At 54.6% G+C, this 27,282-nt stretch overlaps 1 protein-coding gene across 2 annotated transcripts in view; it reads right to left on the bottom strand.

Annotated features, from left to right (window-relative positions):
- Nucleotides 1–1,754: 1,754 nt before the first annotated feature.
- Nucleotides 1,755–27,282, bottom strand: part of ERICH1 (glutamate rich 1) — a 46,532-nt gene continuing 21,004 nt past the window's right edge. The window contains exons 3-6 of one of the 2 annotated variants that reach the window (XM_044225738.1): nucleotides 25,757–25,909; nucleotides 10,783–11,253; nucleotides 8,403–8,597; nucleotides 1,755–2,744 (exon numbers count right to left, since the gene is read on the bottom strand). In XM_044225738.1, coding sequence (XP_044081673.1) covers nucleotides 2,575–2,744; nucleotides 8,403–8,597; nucleotides 10,783–11,253; nucleotides 25,757–25,909 — 989 coding nt within the window. In that variant the 3' untranslated portion in view covers nucleotides 1,755–2,574. Of the gene's footprint in view, nucleotides 2,745–4,538; nucleotides 5,044–8,402; nucleotides 8,598–10,782; nucleotides 11,254–25,756; nucleotides 25,910–27,282 lie in introns of those variants that run through there. The other variant, XM_044225739.1, reaches the window with a different exon arrangement.

Here is a 27,282-nt window from a genome sequence, read left to right on the forward strand (position 1 = left end):
AAATCGGAAGGGGCTTCGTGACCCAGAGGGAGTGTCCGCGGCCACATGCCTGCCTCTGCACAGTGTGTTTGTTTTCTAGGAACATGTTTCTTAAAGCATCCACCGAAGGGAGAAAAATGAAGAGGGTCTAACATTTGAAGTCCATCTTGATGTTATTTTCTGGAAATCCATATTTAAGTAGCAAAAAGGAAGATAAAATCAAGATGTGAGAAATGGGGGCTCACTTGGGGGACTTTAACAATCTGGCCTGAAGAACTGCTGAAGGCTGCCGGGCTTTCTCAAAATAAAAGCCATAATCTGCGGGGGGCACTCAGTGTCAGTTCGCCGGGACTAGGTTAGTCCCACCGCCCCTCTGCACCAGGTCCCACAACTGGGGCACTCCCTTGAGTTAACTGTAGAATATTTACAACAATCCCAGACTCGTGCGTGTGTACATGGGACATTACATATGCTGACCCACACGTGTGTACATACTAGGCATCTGCGTGTGCTGACTCATGTGTGTGTACATGGGGCACCCGCGTGTGTTGACTCATGTATGTGTACACAGGACATCTGTGTGTGCTGACTCACGTGTGTATATACGGGACACCCGCATGTATACATACGAGGCACGTGTGCATGCTGGCTCATGCGCATGTACACGGGGCACCCGCGTGTGCTGTGACTCGTGTGCACATGCACCAGGCATCCCATGTGTGGCCGACACTGCCATGGACGGGTGCCCTATGAGCAGTGTGAGCCCAAAAAAGGCTTGTCTGCATTTACTGCAGTGCCCAGACATTCCCCAATCATCAGTTCTAAGTTAACCAAAAGGAAGAGCATCCCGGGGGTCCCAATCCATCAGAGGGAGCCCTGGCAAAGACTCAGCTCTTCCTAGAGTGTTCTGCTGGCTTTGACTCAGGTCAGGAGGGACTCAGAGGGTCCATGGCTGGGACATGGGGGTCCTCAAGGAGCTGAGAGATGTCCCACCCAACAGCCAGCAAGAAAACCAGGACCTCAGTCCTGAACCACAGGAGCAGAGCTCTGCCAACAGCCTGGGAAGACCCTGAGCTCATGAGCCAGGGGTGCCGTGCCTGCGCCCTGACCCACAGACACAGGGAGGGACTACATGGCTGCTGCTTAAAGCCACTGGTTTTTTGGTAATTTGTTGTGCAGAAGGAGAGTACCAACACACTGGTGAACGGGTTTGGGGGAATATGCAGCCTCTTTGAATTCGTGTGTGATGTTTGTGTGTGGTGGGGGGTGGATGCGTACATCTGCTCCTTATTTTGGAGAAGCCCCAAGGCTTTCATCAGAGTCTCTGAAGAATGTGTTCCCAAAGGAGACGACAAGCTCCCTGGAGAAAACACGAGGGCGCAAGCACGTGCTGGACACAGAAGAAAAATCTAGATTCGGCCAAGCGGTGCCAGTGAAGTCAGGGCAGCTTTCTCTGAAGACACGGCAGCCTGGGGTCGTGGGGCCGGGAAACACTCGTGCGCATGCCGAGGTTTCCTCTCAGGCCTCTGGGGTCTCTGACGGCGGGAAGGTGTGGACGGGCTTTTCTCTGAGGCTCCAGTCTCCATCCCAGCAAGCTAACAGATACCCCATTTCCCCGAGAGCTTCCTTCCCTGTTGAGACTGGCTCACAGAGCACAGGTCACATGGACTCTGTGAATATCCTGCACTTTTATAAACAATAAATGGACCTAATTATTACCCAACTTCAAGCCCATGGTGCTAAACAGATTACCATTTTTAGGCCGACAGATTAGAGACAAGATTTATTTGCTTTTGTTCTGTAGAAGAGGGATTTTTTTCTCCTTTGAAGAAGAATATATAAACTCACAGGCCCTGGGATCACACCCTGCCCCTGGGTGTGGCCTGGGAAACAAAGAAGGTAAAACCCCAGCTGGGGAGAGGCCAGGAAGGGAGTCGACAGAAGAGGAAAGAGACCCAATAAGGGCCCTGTCTGTCTGCCAACTGGAGGGTTTTCCTCTCCATCTACTGTGTATTAACTTGCCATGCACAGAAAAAACGTACATTGATCACAATTAAGAGACACAAATTAGTGAGAATTAACAAGGAAATTAATGTATTTGTCACTATTTTCATATTGGCAGACACGGCTTATTAATTCATGGGCACCGAGGGGAGGTTCACAGCCTGGCACAGTGAAAAGACAGGTTTCCCGAGGCCAGTCAGGGAGACCCTGAAGGCAAGTAATGGCTAACATCTCGCCTGTGGAGTGGTCCCTTGTCCCTGCAGGACGGGGCAGGAGTCCTGGGTGTCAGACGTCACCCACATTCTATGCTGACTTACTATTCAGGGAGAGGAGGAGGCAGCGGATGGGCAGGACACTTGTGCAGGGGACATTTCTGCCTGGGGCAGAGTGGGGAGGAACCAGACTTCAGAAGAGTGACCCTCGTGCCCTCCTCTCCCACCTTAAGATGTGTCCTCCTCAAAATGCCTCCTTTAGGACATGCCCCCACTCTGCCCATGGGTAATCATTTTCTTGGTCCCAGCCCTGGGGTGTGTGGGCCTATGCCCGTGTCCAGGTCTAGCGAGTGGCTCCACTTACTGACTTTTATGAAGCTCAGGTTGCTTCACAGCACCTAGCTGCAAACTGATGGATCTCCAGAACAGGTAGCAAATACTGGCTGTCCCAATCTGTGTCCAGAAGGTTCCAGTTAGTGGAACAGGCATCTCTTAAGGACATGGAGGGGTGATGAGGGGAAAGGATCTCTGGAGAATGGGGCATCCAAACTGGAAGGCAAGAAACAGAATGGTCTCCTTCAGAGCTGTATACAGAAAACTCTAGGGAGTACACACAGACACCACTATTATTCAGCAAAATTGCAGGATACAAAACCAATATATAAAAATAAGTTGCATTTCTATTCTAGTGATGAACAATCTGAAAAGGCAATTAAAAAAACAATTTCATTTACAACTGCATCAGAGAGAATAAGATACTTAGGACTAAGCTTAATGGTGGAGAGAAAGACTAGTATACTGACTACTACAAAACATTGTTAAAGGGAATTTAGAAAGAGACGTAAATACACAGAAAGGCATCCCATGTTCACGGAGTGGAAGACTTAATAATAGTGTTGAGATGACCACACCACCCAAAGTGATCTCCAGGTTCAAGGCAATCCCTATGAAAATACGGAACATATTTTTTCCATAGATAGAACACTCTAGCCTAAAATTCACATGGAATCTCAAGGGGCCTCTCATAGCCAAAACAAACTGAAAAAGAACAAAGCTAGAGGATTTGCACTTCTTGGTCTCATACCTTTCACAAAGCTAGAGTAATGAAAGCCGTGGTCCTAGAATAAGGACAGACATACAAACCAACGGAACAGAACAGAGAGCCCTGAAACAAACCCTCACATACACAGTCAATGATTTTCAACAAGGGTGCCAAGATCAGGAAAGGCCAGTCTTTTCAACATACAATCCTAGGAAAACTGAATATCCACACACAAAAGAATAAAATTGGATTTTAGCTTATACCATATATAAAAATTAACTCAAAATGGATCAAAGACCTAAATGTAAGAGTTATGAAGAACTATAAAACTCTTGGGAGAAACCTTATGATACCGACCTGGCAATTATTTCCTAGATATGAAGCATCAGGAAACACAGGAAAGGAAAACATAACTCAGTTGGACTCCACCAAAACGTAAACAACTGAAACAGCAGTAAGAGAGACAAAAGGCAGGCAGGCCACAGAATGGGAGAAAACTGTCAGATCATTTCTCTGATAAGGGATTAGTATTCAGAATACATAAAGAATTCTTATAATCCAATGACAGGAACCAGATAATCCAACTCACTAATGGACAATGACTTCAACAGGTGTTTCCCTGAAAAAGAGAATGGTCCACAAGCAGGCGGAAAGATGTGCAGAAGCATCAGCGCCTGGGAGACGTGGACTGAAAGCACAGGAGGCATCACTTCGCTGCCTTCAGGATGGCTCCCGCCGAGGAAACAGGAGATAAGAGTGTCGGTATGGATGTGGGGGCCACGGCACCCCCATGCAGGGCTGGTGGGATGCAGGGTGGTGTGGCCACCGTGGACCGCGGACCAGCATTTCCTCGAGAAGTCCCACGCAGAGTTACCATCAGACCCAGCAACCCTACCCCTTGAGAGGTGGGAACACACGTGTCCACACAGGATTCTGTGCACGGTCCACTAATCACAACAGCCACATGTCCGGTAAACAAAATGTGGCACACCCATATCGTGGAATGTTGTTTAGCATGAACACAATACTGCAGATTACTCATGGACACTAAATTGTACACTGATGAATTTTATGTTATGCATATTTTACCACAATGAAAAAATACATTTTCATGGACAAAGCTAATGACCTCCTAAACTGTGAGTCAGCTGACAGGTGTTTCTGGAACCCACTAATCCTACGAACAGGTGACTATCACCAACACAAAAGGAAAGGTCAGACTGGGAAAATGATGTTCTTGATGTTCTCAAAGCAGAGAAGAGGCAACAAGGAAGAAAATAATAAATTCAACCAGAATCATATGACTTAAACCACAACATTTAACATCCATAACGTGTCCTTAAAACACAGAGTTTCGAATACAAGTTTATATAGCTCTGTAAAAATAAACAATTTCAAATTATACAGTCTGTTATATTTAACAGAATGTCTGTTTTCAAATTTTACAAGAATCAAAGAAACAGGATCACTGTGTAGTAATCTGAGTCACAGCAATTTCCGATAACTGAGAAAGGTCCATTTTATCCCGGTTTCTCGAAGTCTCGGACTGCGTGTTGCTCACTGTGTACAACACACAAACAAACAGTGCGCCGGGATGTTTTCCTAGTTCCCGGGATCCGGGTTACAACGGAAGTGGGGGGGATTCTGTCTTCTTTGTAGGGCTGTCTCTGCTGACCTCATGTTTGCCTTTGATATTTTCTTGCTAAGTGTTCGCTCTTCCCGACGCACGGATTTATTCCCCGTGTTTCTCGGGAAGGACGTGTGTGATCCAGTAATGAAAGAGAGCCGAGAGCACTCTGGCCTGGTCTGGGAGACAAGCACACACGTAAAACAGAAAGTGAAGTAGCACAGGAAAACCCCAGACAAAGACGGCCCGTGTCGGTCTTCCAGAAACTTGCTAGTGGCTCCGAGCAGAGCCTGCAGAAACCCCAGTAAAGCTCGGGTCCGGCGTCGAAGTGACACCGGCCGCGGCACGCGAGCCCTCGGCACAGGGAGAAATCCTGGGGGTCGGTGTTTCCGTCGGGTAAGAGCCGGCCGTCTGCAGGCTGTGCCGGACCTTCAGAAAACCCGCCACAGAATCGCGTCAGCCCGGCGCGCAGGGGAAGCCACAGGCACACGGAGACCCAGAGGCGGCGGCACGCAGGGGAGCGGAGCGCTCAAGGGTTGGAGGCGGAACCCCCAAGCGGGGCGTGGGGACCCCCGGCACAGGCGTGGGCGCAGGGGAGCAGAGCGCTCGGGGTCGCAGACGGAGCCCCTGGAGGCGTGGACATGCAGGACCAGCGCAATCGCCCCGTCGCGCCCTGCGGCCAGGCTCTGGCTCAGCCCGCCCCTCTCCCGCCTCAGAGGCCTGCCCAGCTTTGGGTGCAGGTTCTCTGGCTCAGGTGCCAGGCGTCCTAAGCACTCGACACTCCTCCCAGGCTGCCACCGACGCACGGTGACCTCCCAGCTCCCACCGAGCGTGGACTGCCCTCGGGAGCCCCCTGTGGCCAGCGCCCCTGCAGCCCGGTCTGCCGTAGGCAACTGCGCAGGGAGCTCCGCCCCCGCCCGCTGGGAACAGAGGCGCAGGGCAGAGGCCATTCCAAATGTGCCTGCTGCCCCCGCCAGCGGCCTGGTCCCTGACCTCTCGCTCCCTCACCAGGCGTTGAGGAGGGTCGCAGGACAACATGCAGTAGAGGCCCAGGCTCCTGGTGGCCCCGGGGCACCTGCATGCTGGAACCATAAGGGGTCAGGGAGGCAGCCCCCTTTGCTGTGCACCAGCTTTGCCCCAGCTTGCACACACGGCCAGGACCGTGGGAGGAGACTGACTGGGCTGCAGCCAGGAACCCCCCAGCGTCAGGAAGGGTAACGGCTGAGCGGTGGGGAGGGACCTGTGCCGCCCCAAATGCTGCTGTTCCCAGGCCGCCTGCTGCCCACACCAGGCCCACGACATGCCCACGTCAGACACACCGGCCTCCACAGACAGGCCTCACTGCCCGTGACACACCCCGTCTACAAAGTAGCTCTGAGCAGAAAGCTTGGAACGCATCTCCTACGCGCACTAACGGGGACTGTTTCTAAGAAAAGTGCTTCAAGTGCTTGTAGTTAATTTCCACCGAGTGCGGAAAGGGAGCTTATTGATGAAACTTGTCCGGGGACGTGGATGTAAGAAGCTGAGAAACATCCCTGCTAAATCCCCACGTGTGGCCGAAAACTCCGCCGACACACGTTGGAGAAACGCAGACGAAAGACCTCCGTGGGAGGAACACAGCACCAATTCCGAAAATTTAAAATCATTTATTTTTATCTCATCAATACTTTATATTTGTTTAACTTAATAAAACTGGCTTTCTGCAATCTGAGCTGAAACCTGATGGAAACTCAAGTCAGCTCCACGCAGGAGAACCGGCACTGAGTGCGAGCAGGTAACCACCGGAGCAGGGACGCCAGCTCTCAGGAAGCTCCGGCCGCCCAGCCGTGCCCGCAACAGAAGGGCTCCGGGAGCCTCAGCCTCCCCTCCGCAGTGCTCACCCCCAGCCCTTCGGGGCGTCCCACGCCTCCTCCTGCAGGGGCCCCCGGATGGCTCTCCACTCTCCGCTCTCCTCCACCTTCTCTGCTCTGTGAAGGCGGCCCCTGGCAACCTTCCCCGTTCTCAGCCCCACGCTGGGTGTCCAGCCAGCACCCTGCCCGGCCCCCGTGTGACCCTGGCTCCCCAGGATCCCTCTCCCGGGACTGCCCCATGGAGCATCACAGCTCAGCGCCCACCGCTGGGCTCTTCCAGGGGCTCAGGCCCACGCCTGCCCCCGTGGCCACGCTGCGGCTCTCACCTGCACAGCCTCCCTGAACCTCCACACCGCCAGATGGCTTCTCTCTCTGTCAGCGAGGCCCCCAGCCTCCCGCTCCTGACCCTTCACTCTGGTCTGAACTCGAGAGCCGGGGCTGTTGCGTGTACCTGGGAGCAGAAGCCCGTAGCCGTGGCATGGGCCACGTCGTACTCGGGCCGACACCTCCACCACGTCACCCTCCGCCCCGTCTGTCCGTGCCCACGACCCGCTCCCACGTGACCTCCGCCACACTGCATTCCAGTGCGTTTGTCCCTGGCTGCAAGAATCTCTCCTGCTGCAGGATTTCCTTCTCCGCAGACTCTCATCTCACACGCACACGGCCGGCGTCCGCTCCCAACCTCATCTACCGTCTCCCACCGCGACACGAGCCTCCTGTCTAGCGCGCGTACAACTGGCGTCTGCTCCCGACCTTGTCTCCGGTCTCCCCCCCAGGACACAAGCACCCAAGGGCAGGGCTTTGTTTGCCCTGTTCTCCGAGAATCCCGCAGCTGAGAACAGAACACGAAACAGGCAGACGCTGATGAAGTTCAACAAACATGCTAATTCAGGACACTGGGGGCAGCTCTCCAGGACCCCAGCTTGGTGAGCAGCAACCCCAGCTGGAGAACGAAGTGTTGACAGGCCCTGTCACTCCCCTGCTTGTCATCCCTGTGCCACACCGGGACGCCCTCTCACCTGACCTGATACTATGTTAATCTTGACCTCCCAGCTGCACCATGAGGTTTCTGGGTGGAAATGGTTAGTGTGGCCGCTCCGACATTTTTGGAGAAGTCGGCAGAACACCTCCATTCACTCAGCCACGTGCCTGGTGTGGGTCAGCTGTGGGGCTCTGCGCGGCGGTCCTCCAGACAAAGCCCTGACTCTGATCCTGGCCGTCTGCACCCTCCCGTGGCCTCACATCCCCCCACCACCCATTTCAAGCTACTGACATGAAGTCAGCCCCGTGGCACTGGGAGGACTTGAGCACGGCTGGCCCAGCACCTGGAGGTTGGTGTGGAATGCGTACCCTATAAAGGCCGACACACAAGGGAGAAGTCATCTCGTAATTCATCTGTCTCCAAGGTATTCAGCAGGAAGAACAAGTTAACCTCTTAGCAGTACAGCAGAGAAGGAAGAAGGGAAGGGGGAACATTTAAACGGGTGACGTCTGGCCCTAATGGTTCGCAGCTCGCCGTCTGGAAGATCAGACTGCACAGATCCTTCTGCGCCCGTCCCATGAGTCATGCTTACGGCACGCCCATTCCCGTGTCCTGACAAGCTGCGCACACGCCCCGCTGCTCCGCCCCGGGCTGTTCTGCTGCTGAGCGGGGTCTTGGAGGCAAACCCTAGGGGCCCAGTACGTACCGGGCGGCATGGTGCAACACGCCGGGAACCTCTCCAGGACGCGCTGCAGGCTCGCGGTATCTCGCGTGAGTAACAGTGTTTTCATGTGATCCACCAGGAGCACGTCGGAGGGGGACACGCTGTGGTCCTCGAGACGCTGGAGCAGCTCCTGACAGGCCTCCGGGGACACAGCTGAGTCCCCATCCTTGCAGGCACCTGAGCAAAGCCAGGGTCACAGAAACGCATGTTCACGTTTCCTCCCGTCGGGTGAATGTAAGCCCCCAACCAGACGCGTCTGCTCGGAACAAGCTGTTTGCACGAAGCCACCGGGAGAGACCATCCGAGCAGAACGTGAACCGTGAGCAGTGAACGCGCGCTGCTGAAGCCGGAGGGGCCTGCCTGTCTGCACCTCCCCTCCTGCAACACCTTCCAGACATGCTGCTGGGAGTCCCGGGCGGCGACAGGGCCCCGGATACCGCCCAGCTCTGCGGACTGGCCTCGGGCGCCCCTGCCCCCACTCCTGCTGCGCGGCGAGCGCTCTGGGTGTGTTTTCTGCGTTAATCCCACCTGGAGATCCTAGGCATTCTGAGTCTATGACCTGATGGCCTTTCCCAACTTGGGAGAACTCCCAGCTACCTCTGCACACGCCCGCAGTGCCCCGTCCTGGACTCCCACGCACGCGTGTCAGACCCGCTCCGACCCCTGCAGTGCCCGTGAGCCTGGCCACTGATCTCCCTCGTGCTGAACCGACCTCCTGCTCACACTCAGCATGGAGATCTTAGTCTCAGTGGCCATACTTCTCAGAATTTCCACTGGACTGTCTCAATAGATTGAGGCTATCTGGTGAAATTCTCCAATTTTTCACCTTTTCTATTTTTTTTTTTTTTTTATTAATCACAGCTCTTTCAACGCCTGTCTGATAACATCAATGTCTACACTGCATGTTCGTCTCGTGGTTTCTCCCGCTAATGTAAGTGTGTGGGGATGGAGTCTGACGGTGGTCTGGCCAAACCTGCCCCTGCGGGGACTGAGTGGACACCCCCGGCCACCCCTGCTCCAAGTGTGTGGCTCTTTGGGGTGCTCGAGGGGTCAACCCTTGTCAGCCCCGTCAGCACCCCAAAACTGCTGAGGTCCACCGTGTTGTCAAAGCTCCTGGCATCTCCCTACCTTCTGCCCCACGGTGCAGCATCTGGCAAAGGTTCCGAGGGACCCACTGAGCAACTGCTTCTCTGGCTCTCCTTCCACACCACACATCACAGCCGCTGGGCCTCCCCTTCCCCTCTTGAGGTCTGCCTGTGGCTGAAACTGAGCCAGTGGGTGAGCTTCCCAGGGCTTGGCTGGCCCTCCCCTGCACCCTGCTCCAGTGCCCACATGCACGGCCAGCAGATGCCCCCAGGGGAAGGAGGCTGTGGAGCGCCGCTCGGCCTTCACATGGTGTCACCTACTCTGGGGTTTGCCCTCTCAGGTGCTTTTCTGCAGAACCTCCCAGATTCACAGGCAACGGGTCCCATACTTAGGTCTTCTGAGGCTTCTGTGCTTATTAGCGCTGTGTTCCTACTAGCCTCGTCTGGGTCGGTTAAGTCCGTTTTCACTGTCAAGACGCAGTGCTGACAGGTGTGCTAAAGGCAAAGGGTAAAACCGATCTACTAACAACGGCATTTTTACACCCTTGTGTAAATCAGTTCCTTATCCCCCAAATTATCCCAGAGCCAGTATTTCTCAGTCTGGTTCATAAGGTCAAGTTCCTACTCACATCAGGATCCACCAAACCCACCCCAGCCCCTGAATCCACTGGAACATCGTCAGAGCAGGCAACGTGTCCCGAGCGCCTCTGTCCTTGGGGTGAACACGGCGGTTCGACAGCCCCTGCTGCTTCCTGATCGTGAGGTCGGCGTCAGTCAGTGGACACCAGGGCGAGCAGTTACCACCCATGAGAATGCATCTGCTGCCCTCTTCCACCTCCCGCAGCAACACAGAGAGCTGCTCACAGACGCTCCCCGAAAACCTGAAATCTGCGAGTCCCGTGCAGGGAGTGAACCACAGCGTGCCCGTGCCCACACCACGGCCGAGCAGCTCCCCGAGCTGAGTGTGAGGCCGTCGGCCCCGCCAAATGCACTCACCTTTCCCGACAGCACCACACCCCCGACATCGGGCTGAAAGGAGGGGGGACGCGGACACCAGCCCCGTGAGTGGCCACAGTTCCACATGGGGGCCGCGCCGCTCTCTGGCAGCCTCCAGCCGTACTGGAGGGAGTTTACAGATTCTGATCTTAGCCTCAAAACTAATGACTTACTTTGACTGCCGATGTTTTAATGTTCTATATTTTAAGCATTTAAATATGTTACTGTATTTTTCCCACATACATGGATACCATTATTCGTAAGAACGGTAAAAAACATACCATCATAAAAATAAATTTCTTGTGTCGACTTCAGAAAGCTTAGGATCCCATCTGCCTTCTCATCGGTACTTTTAACATCTTCCTCGCCGGCATCCGTGCTGTCCTGGTGCTCCCCGCAGGCGTCTGCACGGTCCCCCTCATCGTCCCCGTCAGCATCCCCGCCGTCTGCCGGGCCTCCGTGACCGCTGTCGCCCTCCTCGGGCTGGTACAGGAAGTTGCGGCCAGAGGCTGCCGTGAGGAAACCCGCGGCTTTCTTCCTCTTCATCTGCTGCTGCTTCTTCAGTTTCCTCTTCTTATTTCTACTCATCGTGGGGCCATCTGCGGGCTGTGGCTGCCACTTTTCTTGTAAAAGACTCTGCTGTTTCTCTAATTCTGCTGGTTCCGTGTGATCATTATTGGGATTTTTAAAACTCTGCCTGGATTTATGCTTTCTCGCCCTCCTTCTCTTCGGTGGATGGGGAAGCTCCTCCTCTGTAAAAACAAATGCAGATACAACGGCATTCCGTACAATGCAACCACAACAAGCACAGCAGGCTAAGTCTTCCGTTAGAATCTTGCAGATTCCGTAGAAAAGGAATTTAAAATACTTACCTGAGTGCTTCTCAGCTTTATCTCAAGTGACTACCCGACCGGGGAACCGGGGACCTGCCCGGAACTGGGCGTGCGGCGGGCGCGCTCCTCCAGAGAGGCCCGCGCGAGGACAGACTGCGCGCACCCACTGTTGCTGCAGTCGTGGCAAGCGTGAGGTTTCGGGAATGCAAGAGCCGTTGCGGTTTTATTGGGAGTGAAATGTCAGGCCTGTGGCCGTGGAGAAAATACGTTAATTCCTGTTTCTTGAGATTTTACTTTGGTGCTTCTAAGAGTTACTCGGATGTGAGAACGAGTCATAAGAAGCAGGTCCTGTGCAGGAACCAGCATGAGGTCGCAGCCTGAAAGGAAGGGGGAGCCTGGGCTCACGGTCAGCGGCACCGGGTCAGCCGTGCACGCGCCCCCCAGGCCTCTGACAAGAGCGCGGCATCGGGCAGGGCTCGCGGACGGCGGTGGTTGGGGGGAGTCACAGAGCTGACACAGCCACCATGGGAGTCCTGCATCCGGGGGCCGCGAGTGTCCCCCCCCGCCCCTTGGAGGTGGCACAGACAGGGTCCACGCCAGCCAACGACTCTGCAGGCCCGGCCAAGTGGCCCCAGGAGCAAGACCCCCACCAGCAAGTCTTGTGTTTGGGGAGTTCTCACTCCCGAGTGGCACCCCCGTGGGATTACTGTGGGGAGTCACAGTGTGTGACGTGTGTGGGCCGCGGCGCAGGCACGGTGACTGTGCTGAGTAAAACTCTCCCTCCCGGTTGCTCTACTCCAGGCTGTAATTCCGCCTCTGGCTTTGCGCACAGACGCACACACAACGGCTGTGCCCACATGCACATCTCTCGCGTGGCCTCTCTCCTCGCCCACCTTGACGGCCGCCCTGTGGCAAGCTCCAGGTGACAGAGACAGGAACCGGCCGGTGCTGGCGCTCTGGACGCATCACCTCCTGCCCTGCGCTCCGGACCCCAGGCCACGGCGCAGCCCACCCCCGCTTCTCCAGCTGAGCGGCCGACCGCGGGCCTGAGCCCCCCCCCGCCAGCTCCGTGCCGTTGCCAAAGTCGACGCTGTGCGTGCACACGGAGCCGAAGTGTGTCCCTGCTACGTTCTGAGTGAGTCCTCGCTGTCCTGACAGCACGAGGCCACACCTGTGAACCCCGGCACAATCGTGACCGGAGTGCGGAGCCGAGGCCACTCCTTGTGAAACGGGGACACCAGACTGCCCTCCGGTGCCCCCGTCGGTGTGTCGAAGGCCCCTCCTCGGTCACGCAGGATTAACTGAGCTCGGTCTTGTGCTATCTCGTCCGAAGCACGTCGGCCGTGGGACCCGCCAAGTGCAGCCGACAGAGGGAGGCCGAGTCACAGGGTCTGTGAGCAGCCGCTCTCAGGAACTACGAACGCTCAAAAGTGACAGCTCCTCATGGAACTACGTGTTTTTTTTTTTTTTAATTTCCCAGGTCCAGTAAAAAAAAGAAATACATAAATTTCCCCTCATGGTTCACATGTGCCTGCCTCCTTCACGTGGAGAAAAGGAACCATCGGCTGTCCTACCGTGTCATCACCTCAGAGCAGAGCCGCCTGGGGAGCAACGGCAGGTGCGCTGCGCCCACAGCTGCTCACGCTGAATCCTCCGGGGTCCTCGAGAGCAGCGCCCTCTCCAAGCTCCCCCGGCCTCGCCACCTGCCGCTCTCAGCCTCCGAGGCGTATCTCCCGTGCTGCCTGCGGAGTGTGAGCGCGCTGCCGATCTGCTGTTTGAGGGGGACCACAGGGACGCCACGAAACCATCAGTGCCACACAGCGTTCCACGCGGGCAGACGCGGTGTGTGTACTCTGTGCAAGGAAAACGACGCACACTCAGTGCCTCACACTGTTCCACGCGGGCAGGTGTGTGTGTGTGTGTGTGTTCAAGGAAATGACGACACTGCGGTACTGTAAGCCCACGCCCAGCATGCTAGCTGTCCTGCCTTGTATGGTGTAAGCATAGGTTGGGTTTTTTCCTACTGCACTGTCCTGATTTCCAACTTTAAGGCAATGAACAAATACTGTTTTTGTAATTTTAAAAAATGAACTTATTTTAAACTTGATGAAATTATAACATTTCCAAACATATGGGATGTGAGTAAATTCTACTTAAACAGGAATTTATACTCTTAAATGCGTCAGGAGAAAGCTATAAACCAATGATGGAAACACCTGAAGAAGCCAGGAGAACAAGAGCAAATGAAACACAGTGAAAGTAGAAGAAATGCACACAAGGGCAGAAAAGACAGAGAAAATGGTGCAGCAGAGACACATCAACCCTGAAGACGGAAAACTGAAGACGGCAAGACAGGCTGCGGAGGGGTAGGGGCAGTGCGAGCCACCGGTCAGGTGGTGGAGGCATGTGTACACAGGCTGACGGCCACTACAGGACACTGTGGACAATTCCACGCAAATAAATGAGTCTGTATGACATGGAGGATCCTGAAGAAAACACAACTTACCAAAATGGCAAAATGGACACATGAAGAAACGGAACAGCTTAGTCCCACATCTCTCACAGAAATGGAATCTCCAGTTAAAAGAACTTCAGGTCTAGGGCGCCTGGGTGGCTCAGTGGGTTAGGCCTCTGCCTTCGGCTCAGGTCATGACCTCAGGGTCCTGGGATCCAGCCCCGCATCAGGCTCCCTGCTTGGTGGGAAGTCGACTACCCCTCTCCCTCTGCCTGCTGTTCTGCCTACTTATGTTCTCCATCTATCAAATAAATGAATAAAATCTTAAAAAAAAAACCAAACAAACTTCAGGTCTAGGTCAATTCACCAGTGGCTTCTATTAAGCATTTAGGGAAAAGATCAAGCCCAGCTTACACGGGTGTTTCCAGAGAACAGACACGGGGAGCCCTATCCACTCTCCAGACCCTGGTGGGGACCTTCTGAGATGGGACAGCAGCAGGTGATCCTCTGCCCATAAATGTCCACAGGTTCCAGGGATACAAAGTAGCTGATTTTAAAACCACACATGATAAAAACTCGTAGCAAAGCAGAAATGGTAGCAGAGGATTCTGACACGGGGCAGCCACAAAAAACCCACAGCAAACATGGCACACGGGGCAACATCCCGGAAGCCTTTCCGGAGGTGGGGAAAGGCGTGTGACGCCCCCTGGGGGAGATCCTGGTGGGGCAGGAAGGCGAGGAAGGGCGCACTGGAGTGGGGAGGGAAGGCAGAGTCAACGGGCAGATGCCACAGCCGCTCATGCAAACACGGGACCCCTGCGAGACGGCATGGGATGGCCATGCCCGGGTGAGCGCGCAGCCCTGCAGTGGGAGGGGCCCCACCCCAAGAAGGAAGCGCCCGGCACACGACCACATGGATCGGGGACCACAAGATAATGACAGCGAGTGAGAGACTGCAGACCGCGGTCCCGTGATGCTACCGGGCTGGAGCAGGGCCCCCCGCCCCACACTGTTCCCTGCCTGAGCCACAGCTCCACACTCTGAGCTCCCTGAGTGAAGACCCCGAAACACCCAGACTTGGGGGGGTGCCCGCTGGGGGAGCAGGTGGCCAGGGCCTGGGGGTGCTCCAGACACCCCCCCCCGCAGTGTGTACATGAGGTTCTTCCCATGCTCAGTCCGAACGCCACGGGATGGCCGCAGTATCTGACGCTTCTGGAAGGAGTGCGGGGCACGGTATCTGACGAAGGAGCTGCACAGAAGACCTGCTACGAAGGTGGTGAGAACCCACGGCCAGGCACACACAGGACAGCTGAGGAGAAAAGGGGCTGGTGAATAATGTTCACAAATGAGATGAAGGAAGAAGTGTCCTAGGGGTGGGAGTCAAACGCACGAAACCCCACGAGGTTCCGGGTGGAAGGCAGAGGTCACAAGGACGCAGCGGAGGGCCATGCAGCACCGCCCCAGGCACGTCTCCAGCGTGAGCCACACAGAGGCTTTGTCCCGGAGCCCGCTGGAGCAGAACCGCTCCCGGACACGTCCCCTCCGTCCGGGCGCCAACACCCGTGGCGCGCACACCTCACACAGCCGGTGCTTTCCGCCAAGTGGCAGGGTGCGCCCTGCGTCGGCGACGTGCAGGGTAAGAGCTCCCTGACGACAGCACCCTGAGGTCTGGCGGCGCGGCCAGAACCTTCCATGAGTCCGCGGCAGCGACCTTCTCGCCCAAGCTAGGAGCCTGCGGAAGAAATCCATGTGTAACTCCCGCACGGGATCCCGACGGCATCTGGCTCGGGATTTACATTTTTTCTTTTAAGATTTTATTTATTTATTTGACAGAGATCACAAGCAGACAGAGAGGCAGGCAGAGAGAGAGGAGGAAGCAGGCTCCCTGCTGAGCAGAGAGCCCGATGCGGGACCCGATCCCAGAACCCTGAGATCATGACCTGAGCCGAAGGCAGCGGCTTAGCCCACTGAGCCGCCCAGGTGCCCCTGGGATTTACATTTTTGATGCAAAGGTCTAGGTAGAAAGTATTTCTTTACGGGGAAAGAACCAGTGAAGCACAACAGCAATGATCTGGTTCTTTCCCCTCATCTCTTGGTCAGAAGAGAAGTAAAATATATATTTCAACTTAGAACCTTCAAACTGTTTTCATAATGTTTTATGTTCTAAATGGTTCATCATAGCCTCTGGCTGGGCCACTGCTGTCAGCCCAAGAAGGCTTGCATGTGGCAAGTGGCGGCCCCTGAGCCCTCCCGAAGGAGCAGGGGACGAGGTGGGACAGGCCATGAGGGGCACAGTCGGGCCTGGAGAGGACAGGCCAGTGCAGTCAAAAGCAGGAAGCCCCATCTGCTCGTGGCGACCGATGACATTTCTGCGGTGTGTTAGGGGCACCGCACATCCTTGGTCCTGCCACCCCCACCTTGAGCTTGATCCCTTGACCTGCCTCTCGTGCCCCGTCCTCACGCAGTCACAGCTCTGCCTGTAGCCTGGCCTCCCCCGGCCCCACACGGCCTCGGTGAATGGGCCCTTCCTCAGGCGGCCCCCTCACCCCTCAGATCAGACCAGGCTCTCGTCCATTCTCACTTGATGTCACGGGCTCTGGTCCCCACGACACCGGGCTGAGGGCAATGTCCGGTGCATGGCCGGCACGCCCCAGCTTTCATTTCACTTCAGGGAGCTGTCACCTACACACAGTGGCCACTGAGGGCTACCCAGAGGCCAGGGGCCGTGACAGGCTCACCCTAAGTCCAGGCCTTGAGCACGGGGCAGCAGGGACGGCTCCGGGGCTGTGCTCCATCAGTCAGGGGCTGCCTCCATCTCTGTGTCTCTCTCTGTCTGTCTCTGTCACAGTCCCTCTCAGTCTCTGTCTCTGTCGGTCTCTCTCCATCTCTGTCTCAGGACCCTCGCCCTGTCCCCAGGCAGTAACCTCACAAGGGCGCGCTGTCTCCACTGCGAACCTGTGAGCAGCTTGGGTCGGCAGCCATCTGCGGGGTGGGCTGGACGGACGGACAAGGCAGGTGGAAAACGCAACCGGTGTGATGATGGAAAGTTCCTGTTCTGCCTGGAACTGTGTCTTTCCCTTCCATCCTGCAAGCTCCCTGCCCTTCGAAAACAAGTTCTTCCACAATGGAAGGTACCTTAAATGCTCGTTTTCTGTGACTTCTGCTACCCCGACCTTCCATCTCACAAGAGACGCTGGGCTGCAGCTCTGTGAAGGGACTTTGTCCAAACACGTGCTCCTCCACACTCTAGAATGTTCCGTCTTCACGGGCCCAGGGCACACCTGCAATCTTGCCTTCTTCAAACCCTCACGCACAGTAAAAGCTATGGAAACATCTATATTAGGGAACCAGTGGCCTATTTATAGTCTGAGAAACACACTAATTTTGAAAAGCCGCCATCCCCAAAACATACCTTTCAGAAATGCTAATCTTAAAAATAATCACAATGTGTCCAAGTTACCTCAGCTACCGCTTGGCGCCTCCACGCTTTCCAAGGAGCTGCTGTGGTGGAAATAGTCAGGACCAAAATAGTTCCAGTCTAACCGGCGAGGTCCGGTTCTCACAGCTGCCCCATGCTGCATCAGAAAAAAGCTAAGTGTTTTATTTGTTTGTTTGTTTATTTGACAGAGAGGCACAGCGAGAGAGGGAACAGAAGCCGAGGAAGTGGGAGAGGGAGAAGCAGGCTTCCCACGGAGCAGGGAGCCCAATGCGGGGCTTGATCCCAGGGTCCTGGGATCAAGAGCCGAGCTGAAGGCAGACGCCCAACAACCGAGCCACCCAGGTGCCCCCAAAAAGCTACGTATTTGACAGGAAATGCGAGTTTCATTCTCGACTCAAAGCTAAGGCTATGAATGCACGTGGCCATGACCCTTCAGGCCTCAATGCTGTCCTGGTGCAAAGTGTGCAGCCGTAAGGTCACAGTCAGCGCTGATCTAACCCGTGCACAACAGTCCTTGTGAAAATAGGAAGACACGGGGTGCTTCGAAGGACTTTCTCTTGTTTTTAAAGATTTTTTATTTATTTGAGAGAGAGTGACAGAGGGGGAGGGCGAAGCGGACTCCCGGTGGAGCGGGACTCGATCCCAGGACTGTGAGATTCGGACCTGAGCCCCCCAGGTGTCCCTGGAACTGCCTCAAATTCAGGACAGCATTGGCCAGTGACAGGGGCCGACTGCACACATTCAGCAAGGGGAGAATGGGCTGTCGGGGGGAGACGTGTCCCTGTTTCACTGGGATGTGGCTGCTTGGCTCCTGGGGCCGGCCCTCCCCCACCAGGGACTGTGAGGATGGGGACACGGGACAGGGAGGCAGGGGCCGGCCTGCAGCCCAGCCTGCACAGAGGGCAGTGGGGGCTGCACCTTTGAAAAATGGATTTGCTCGCTCTTTTGCTCAGCTGGCTCTGGAAAAGAGAGCAAGACGGGGCAGCGGCCGCGACAGGTGTGTCTGAGCTTTGCTTCAGCTCCAAGGGGTAATGAAGGTTTTAATTCCAAACAACATCGGAAGAACACACGGGACCTTCATGCCATGGAAAAGAGCGCGTGGTTTCACACTACAACTGGGGGGCCCAGGGTGGCTCCAAGGTCAAGTGTCGGACTATGGATTTCCACTCCAGGGGCGACCTCAGGGTCACGGGACAGGGCTCCGCGCTTCGCAGGGGCGGGCTTGAGATCCAGGCTCTCTCTGACTCTTCCTTTCAAGACCAAAGCCCCGACACCACAGTCCAGATAACAAACTCTTCCTCTGTCAGGCTGTGTGCCCAGCGGCTGTCAGGTCACTTCGCTCCGAGAAGCACTTCGGACAGTGGCTCTGAGCCGTTGCCGCACGAACGTGACGAACGCGTGGTCAGCGAGACGGGTCTCCAGCCTCGTTACTTCCCACCCTCACTTCTGCAACAGGTTTTGACGTTGAAATCACCACCCAGTTCTCCAAGTTAGTTTGAATAGGCTTGGATTCTATGTTTTTGGAAAATAAAACTCAAGTCTTGAAAACGGAGAGACAGGCGCTTAGAGAATAACTGGATGGCGCGTCACCCCGAGAACACTCAGATATGGGCTTCTCAAAACAATCCGTCCTTAGAGTAATTCTCGGCGATGCCTTCCAATCAAATGACCATAAAACCGGTGAAAGCTTTGAATTAATAACATAAGTGGTTTAATATATGCCAATAAAATCCCAAATCCATTTGATAAAATGTTAAAACCACCACACAACTCATGAAAGTTAAATTAGGTGAAGAGGAATTTCTTCTAGAGAATGTGCAAACCAGGAAAGTAATGAAAACAGTGAAAGTAAAGAGACACTGAAGTTCTTCAATGGATACAGAGCTAGAGAAGGGCTACGCGGAGTCACTATGTCCTCCAAGAACAAGACGGCCCAGGGACGAGGAAGTCACAGGCCAAGTGGACAGGCTGTGTGCTGGGCGGGTGCGTCCGTGTCCCAGACTCCCTGAGCTGGAGGTGTGGGACACCAGGCACCTGTCTCTCGCCTCTCACCTCCCAAGATGTGTAGCAAGGAGCAAGGAGGGTGCCTGGGCTGGCCGCCGGGCACTGGATGTGGACGGCCAGTGTGGACACACCAACTCTCTCCCACCACGGCCCCACGCTGCATGGTGGAGGCAGCCTCACACACGGTGCACGGTCCACCCTGTCCTCCAGACCCACGGCACCGGCGGCTTCGCACGGTTACTCAAGGTGCCCAAGCACACATTTTCCTCGTGTGAACCCGTTCTCTGCAGACAGGATGGGCCGACTGTTAGCCAGATGCCAAGTGTGCTCTCTGGTCCCAGATCACGTGCTGCTGGGCTGCCTACCTCCTGCCCTGGGACATCTGGCACGGCCACCAGGGACTTAGTAACTGTTGCCCGAAGGATAACCTCTTGATTCAACCTAGCTTGACCCACATGTGGTTCAACCCTGCTCTTGAAGAACAGCAACGTGTGTCAGTAACAAGATCTGATACGCAGGCGGCACAGTCAACACGAGGATCCACATGTGTAAGTGCTAACACTTCAGAACAACCTGTAGACCACGCATGTCCCTTGAGCAATGTCTACACACAAACGAACGTAACCACGTGTAGCAGCAGGACAGAACGCAGCCATGGGGCTGGGTTATATGCAGAACTCCTAGTAACGTAAAATAACTTACAAAAATATGCTGAAATGATAAACCTGACCCTTTACAACACTTTTCACATGAACATGCCAGACCTTCTTAGGATTCTTCATTCCTAAAACTAACTTGTTCCTGTTTTACGCCTTTGCTTACTGCCAAGCCCAGCTCAGACCTGCTTCCTTCATCCCCAGGGCTCTCCTTCCACTAGAAACTCACAACAGCGCAGGAACAGAAGACCTGTTATCAGCTTTGTTACTCACCTGTGAGCTCTGAGGGCTGCGTTTCAGCCCCTTCTGTTTCTCCGATGTTTGACATACTAGGTTCTCAGTAAAGAGCTGGTGTTTCAGATCCAGCCACGAGACTGTGCAGAGCTCCTCATGCTCTGACGTCTACAGCAAACGTTGCTTATTCCTCTTCTCCACAAATGGGCACCAACTGTCTTTTGGAACCAGAAATACAGCGACATGTGGTCCACTTAGACTGCAGGATCCTCAGAGTTCCTCCTTGTTAGCCACACAACCAGAAAGACACCCTCGTAATGCAGGGATTCTCTCTCCCTATCGGACTGATTGGGATGAATGTGGAGGAGATCTGAGTTCCCTGACTGTTTTCCTAATGGGGTTCCTTGGGTTACCAGAAAGCTCACGTAGGGTCCTGGGTGGCTGGGACCCTGGTGGCTTTGGGAAGCTCTCAGAGATGCCACCAGAGACGAGGTGGCCTGGAGGACGCTGGCTGTAAGGCCTCCCTCACGAGGTGTGCCGGCCGGAAGTAGAGACCCACCACTGGCTCATGCATGGACACCTACTGCTTCACAATGACTGGTTTGGGGCCAACTTGTGTTCTTAGAGGCTCTGAGGATGCGGAGATTCAGAACGGGACCAAGTGTGGGAATGCAGTGGGATTTACGTGCAGAATTCATGGAGTTCTGGCACTACCTCATTATTTCGGGGTATAGCAGAGGCTTAGTAGAATTCATTCCACATTACTGTTCTTGTACAGTGTCCACAGCCGACCGCAGGAACCACACATCCCTGTCCCACGTTTACAGTGTTTTTCATTTCCTACTTCTTAGATAACTTACAAGAAGATGTAAATTGCCCTGCAGAAGAGTTTGTGAAATCCCACGTGAAACCGGGGGTCACCGGTAACCCACTTTGCGTCCGTGTGACGACGGGAGAATGGATCGCATGGAGTCCCAGAGTGTGGGGTCTGGAGGGTCTCCCCAGCCACAGTGGGAGAATGTGGTCTGTACACCTGTCAGCTCCCCGACGCCTCCGGAAAGCACCACAAGACGCTCCTGTCTCTCCGGCCGACTTCGGTCAGGCCAGGCCGTGGGGACACGGCGGGGAAAGCAGACTCGGATGTGGGCCGCTGTCTGTCCACAGTGACTGTGGGCAGAGTGAAGCGTCGCCCTCTGGGCTTGGCCCATCTCGTCTCGGCCTCCGTGCTCCTGGGAACACACTGTCTGCTGGACAGCCTGCTTCCCCCAGTCAGTGTCAAGTTTGCTTGCCACACCCCCTCACTGGCCCGCGAGCCCGCGGTGTGCGTCGCTGACTCACTGCGAGACGGGGGGTGGGGGGGTGGGAGGTGGTGCTCAGAGACGCTGTGGTAGAATTAATTTCATGAATCTTCTTTACCCGTTATCACTTTTCAGGACAATTAGTTCAAGGAAATCTAAATGCACTCAGCCGTCAAACTGGGAAAGAATTCAGAAAACCGTCTATTCAAATCCCTCGTTATACCGATGAGAAAACGCAACCCAAGCAGGTCAGAGCCTGGCAGACCAGGTGGCTCAGACACAGCACGCGCTCGGGTGTCAGACCCCGCACACTCCTCCTCCGCTCCTCCTGGCACCTCCCACCGCTCGCGGCCCAGTGATGTTCTTTCTTGTCCGGTGCCGCTGACGGAGGCCTGTCACAAAACCTCGGAGCACAGCCAGGCACGGGGACCGCAGTCCGGCGAGACCACGCACCTGCAGGGCTCTGACCCCGAGTGCGGCACGGACGCTCTTCGTGGGCCCGCCCCTGTGGCCCGGTGCGCCGGCAGCTGGCGTCGGCCTACTCAGGTGCCATCGTGGACGTGCGGCCCCGAAGCCTGCAGCTCTGGGTGCCCGGTCCTCCCTGGGAACACCTCGGCATGTGCTGCGGGGGCTGCAACCTTAGCATTTCATGGGAATCCTGGGCAGGGGCGCTTCTCAGTAGTGATACCACACGTGCTGCATGGGCCCTTCCCCCACCGCGTCCCTCCCCAGCTCCACACGGCCGGCAACCCACACGTGACTCACCATCCGGCTAAAATCCGACCCTCGGCTCACCCCCTATTTCTCCCAACCACTACAACCACTTGCCCAGGCTCTGTTTCCAGGGCTCTGCCTTCTGTTCTTAGATTCCACATACACGAAACCATGTATTTAGCTTTCCCCTCAGACTCTCCATTCAGCACAACGCCCTGGAAGCCATCCACATGGTTGTGAGTGCAGGACCCCTCCCTTCCTCACGGCTGAACCATGTCCTGCCGGACACATGTGATGCGGTCTTTCGTGGACACGCAGGGTTGCTTCCGTGTCTCGGCGATTGTCAGTAATGCACCAGGAACGTGGGAGGCAGGCGTCAGCTTGAGATCCCGTTTCCATTCCCTGTGGTTACGGGCCTGGCGGTGGAAGAGCTGGGTCATAGGGAAGCTCTTCTCAAATTGTTTGAGGAACCTCCGCGCTGTTTTGCAGAGCGGCCGCAGCAGCTCGCATTCCCACCAGCAGTGCAGGAGGCTCCCCTTTCTCCGCATCCTCGCCAGCACCTGTCGTTTCCTGACTCGTTCATTTTAGCCGTTCTGACTGGTGTGAGGTGGGATCTCATTGTCGTTTTGATTTGTATTTCCCTGATGCCGAGTGACGTGGAGCACTGTTTCATGTGTCTGTCGGCCATCTGGATGTCCTCTTTGCGGAAATGTCTGTTCAGGTCTTCAGCTCATTTTCCAATCAGACTGTTTTCTGGCTACTGTTGTATGAATTCTTTTTATATTTGGAACATTAACCCCTTATTGGATATATACTTTGTAAATATTTTTCCCATTCAGTAGGTTGCCTTTTAGTTTTGTTTGTTCCTTCACCTTTGGTTTGATAAAGGTTTTATTTATTTATTTGACAGAGAGATCACAAGTAGGCAGAGAGGCAGGCAGAGAGAGGGGGAAGCAGGCTCCCTGCCGAGCAGAGAGCCCGATGTGGGGCTCGATCCCAGGACCCTGAGATCATGACCTGAGCCGAAGGCAGAGCCTCAACCCACTGAGCCACCCAGGCACCCAACCAGTAGGTTATTTTATTTTTTACTCTTCTTTGACTCTGCTTTTGGTGTCAAATTTTAAAAATCACTCACAAGAACTATGTCAAAGGACTTTTCCTCCATGTTTTCTTCTAGCATTTTTATGGTTTTGGTCTCCCATTTAGGATTTTCATCCATTTCGAGTTTGTTTGTGTGTAGGTAAGAGAGTGGCCCAGTTTCACTGCTCTGCGTGTAGCTGTGCAGTTACCCCAGCTGTATTTTGCAGAGACTGCTCCTTCCCATTGCATATTCTTACCTCCTTTGTCCAAGATTCATCAACCCTATGGCTGGGCTTATTTCCAGGCGCATATGTCTGGGTTGTTACCCCCACTAGGCAGGGACGGAAAGTGAGTCCAGAGGGGAGAGAAAGATGACAGAGACGTCAGTGGGCAGACACTGGTGGGCAGAGCACAGACATGAGGAAGGAATCCCAGGCTGGGCCAGAGGGGCCTCGCGGGGCACGTCTCAAAGGACACTGTGGACTGCTGCAGGTCACAGTGAGGAAGGTGTGCCCAGCAAGCCTTCACCGCGGGTCGGGGCAGGACCTGTGTGAGGCCCTCTACGATGGCACAGCGATGGATGCCGCTTCCTGGTCTGCACCCCCCCCACCTGGCGCGTGCTCAGGCTTCGGGCTGCCGCTCAACCTCACCCCTGCACACCCCCCACCTGGCGCGTGCTCAGGCTTCGGGCTGCCGCTCAACCTCACCCCTGCACACCCTCCGCGCGGAGCGTGGTGCACGGGCCTTTCTGAACGCTCGCTCACACTGGAGACCACTGGTAGGAGGCCTGGGAACACTCCTCCAACTTTACCGCCTCCAGTGCCCTGCAGTGGCCCCCTTCCTGGGCTGACAAGGAGAAGGAAACATTTGATAAACAGTAAACAAAGTAGATGGGAACAGAGAGGGGTTCTAAGAGTGAAAAGGGAAAGATACGGACTTCCCAGCCGTGATCTGATGGGTGAGCTAACTGAAGCTCTTCTAGAAAAGCGGGCAGCATTACCAGCAGCACTGAGTTAGGAAACCGAGCTCACAGGGCCTCCAGAAAGAATCATGTCCTTAAGCCCAGACCCTGGCTGGTGAGGAGGCTGGACTCGGCCAGCTGTGGAGAGACCACCATGGCAGACAGCCACGCAGGGTCCTGAGGCAGAATGGTCGGAGCACGGTGCATAAGCCTGAGCTCAGGGCTGGACCTGCCCACGCTCCCCTCAGAGGGTGACGGGCCGGGGACGCAGTGCCATCACCCCATCTCCACCGGGCGCTTCCCCAGTTACAGCCTCTGGGAAAGGAAGACCCACGCCCCCAACAGGTAACAGAGGACTAGACAATCAACAGAAAACTCTGCCCAACAAGTCGCAGACATGTATCCTGTAACAATGTTGCAGTCAACGTCACCCGACACACTAGGGAGTTTGCCGGGTTACCGTGCATCACCGGTAGGCAGGCAGCCCCCTGGTCTTCATGGTTTCGCTCACAGCTGTAGGTCGCTGTCGGGCCAGCCACAGCACAGGGCCAGCTGGCCTGTGCGGGGGCAGCTTTTGGGTGGGACACACTCGCCCGATTGTGCCAACATCCCTCTGCCTCCTGGGAGCGCATCACTCCAGCTCAGGGCCTATGGTCACAGGACAGATGCGAGTGTTTGACCTGGGGGTTCCGGACGCAGCCGGGCCTCGCTGGCCTCATCAGCAGTGCTAACCATGCGCTGCTGCTGGGAAGCAGAACAACGTCCCATGGCACAGGACTGAGTCCCCCATGTTCTTACTGAATACACTAAGTACCCGTAAAGTATGTTCACCAAAGTCACTGATCTTCAGAAGACTTTCATTAAAATTTCTCATTAAATAATTTATTCATCTAACAATTACATTCTAAAGATTTTTAACAGGACTTGGAAAGACGACTACATCATTCCTTCAGCACCCCCTTTCTGGCTTTGTGGTTTCTGATCCTTTTATTAGGGACTTGGGAAGATCAATGTACAAGGAAACCACATTTCCTTGACACTCAAATTAATTAATGTTTTGGAGTACAGAGTTTCTTAGTTTATACTTGTTAGAAAATCATCTGGGTAAACTTTTATTTGACATCTCCCGATTCCTCTCTGCTTTCATGTGATCCCAGTGCACACACCAACGCAGGCACTTTACCCTCCTTCATTCACAGGACATTCAACCACGAAAGCAAAATACTCTTTCAGTTCTTCCATAAAACAGATGCAAAAGAAGTTATGTCCATGATTACAAAATTTGTACGCAATCTCAGAAATTCTGAAAATATTGGAAAATCAAGAAAAAAGTTCTACTTAAACCAAAACAAGTACCTTTAACACTGTGCTGTGTTTAATGGCAGACTTCTCCTCGTCCACAGACGATGACAGCCCTGGACCCATTCTGGCGGACTCCCCTCCCACCCACGTCTGTCTGCCCGTCATTCTTCAGGGACTGCAAGACACGCTGAGCCCAGCGTGGGGCTGTGTGCGGACGTGCTCCCCTGACCCTCCCACCGTGCGTCTGTGCGCGTGGGAGACCACGCGGCCACACCTCACCTGGGAGCCGGCACCCTCCTCCCATGTCATCGCTGCCAGACGTGTCCTCGGAGGCTGGGCTGCCCCGCGGCTCTGGCGGAGCAGGGACGTACCCCTCAGGAGGCAAACTTGCCGTGTAGAGTCGCCTTCGAGGTGGGACCTTGGTGTCCTCATCTGCAGGAGACAAGGGGACAGTGAAAATGGCATCATGTGACCGGACATTTGCTGCCCTGGCACCCTTCCCCAACCTCACGCCCCGAAGACACGAGACCTAACAGCTCGTGAGACCCAGTCTTGCCGTCGGCACAGGGCCAGCAGGCCAAGCGCCCTGTCAGAGCCTCACCAGCTCTGTGTCCAGCCAGGAGAAAGGAACCGTCTGTGATTATTTAGCCTCTGGATTTTTACAAAATGATAGAAAAATTTAAGTCATGAGTAGGAAGCAGACAAAAGTCTATTCCACACAGCATACCTCTCATCACTGCCCTGTGAATCTCTTAACATTTTGGTGCATAATCTGGAACTTCCTTTCCATGTGTGCTAACAACCTGCATACGTTGTGTATACACACATCTTAAAGCGATCATTCTTCCCGTATTTTATTATTATACGTCTGTACATTACATATATAATATCACTCAAAACTTAGTGCATGACAGAATAGTATGTTAAAATACATTTATATCTACGCAGTTCTTTAATGGCTACATAATATTCCATGTGTCTGGCATATTATAATTTAATTATAATTTAACCATTGTCCCAAATCTCACACGTGGAGGTTGATCCACAAACATCTGCTGACTGTCCTTGTCGAAGCTAACTTTGCACACTTGACCACTGAGTTCTTCGGAGAAATCCCTGCTGACGGGACTGTCTGAAGGGTAAGTTCCTCTGGCTGGCTTTTGAGACGCACGCTCTAGAAGGGGAACTATAGGATCGCCTTCTCCCACGCTCTTTCCAACACTGGGTGGCATCAATTCTTTTTTTTTTTGTCAGAGAGAGAGAGAATGAGCGCACACACCCACAAGTAAGGGGAGAGGCAGGCTTCCATGGAGCAGGGAGCCTGATCGGTGGCTCAATCCCAGGACCCTGGGAACATGATCTGAGTGGAAGGCAGATGGCAGGTCTTGAGCCACAACACCAGTGGCTGGGACACACTCGCCCAGTTATGCCAACTGGGCTGCCTGGCCCCAGCGGACCTGAGGTGACCATGCCTGCCTGTGAGGGGGGCGGGCCCAGCACCAGGAGCTGGCAGAGGAGCTCGCGGGCCCAGGACAGGCTTCAGTCACACAGCGGAAGGATCACCCGGACAGTGGGTGCGACCTGGGACCTGTGCATGCTACTGCCGGTCACGGGAACTCCTGCAGGACGACTTGTAGGACTTGGAATATGTGCCCACATACCAATCAATTACAGCTTGGTAATAAGCTTGGAAATCAGGAAGTAAGACTCTTCACACTTTGCTCTTTTTTAAGCCCGTTTGAGCTGTCAGGGTCTCCTGCAATTCCACTTGAATCTTAGGATCAGCTTCTGCACTTCTGGGGGGA

This window comes from Neovison vison, chromosome 11, assembly GCF_020171115.1.
Source record: "Neovison vison isolate M4711 chromosome 11, ASM_NN_V1, whole genome shotgun sequence".
Lineage (NCBI taxonomy): Eukaryota > Metazoa > Chordata > Mammalia > Carnivora > Mustelidae > Neogale > Neogale vison.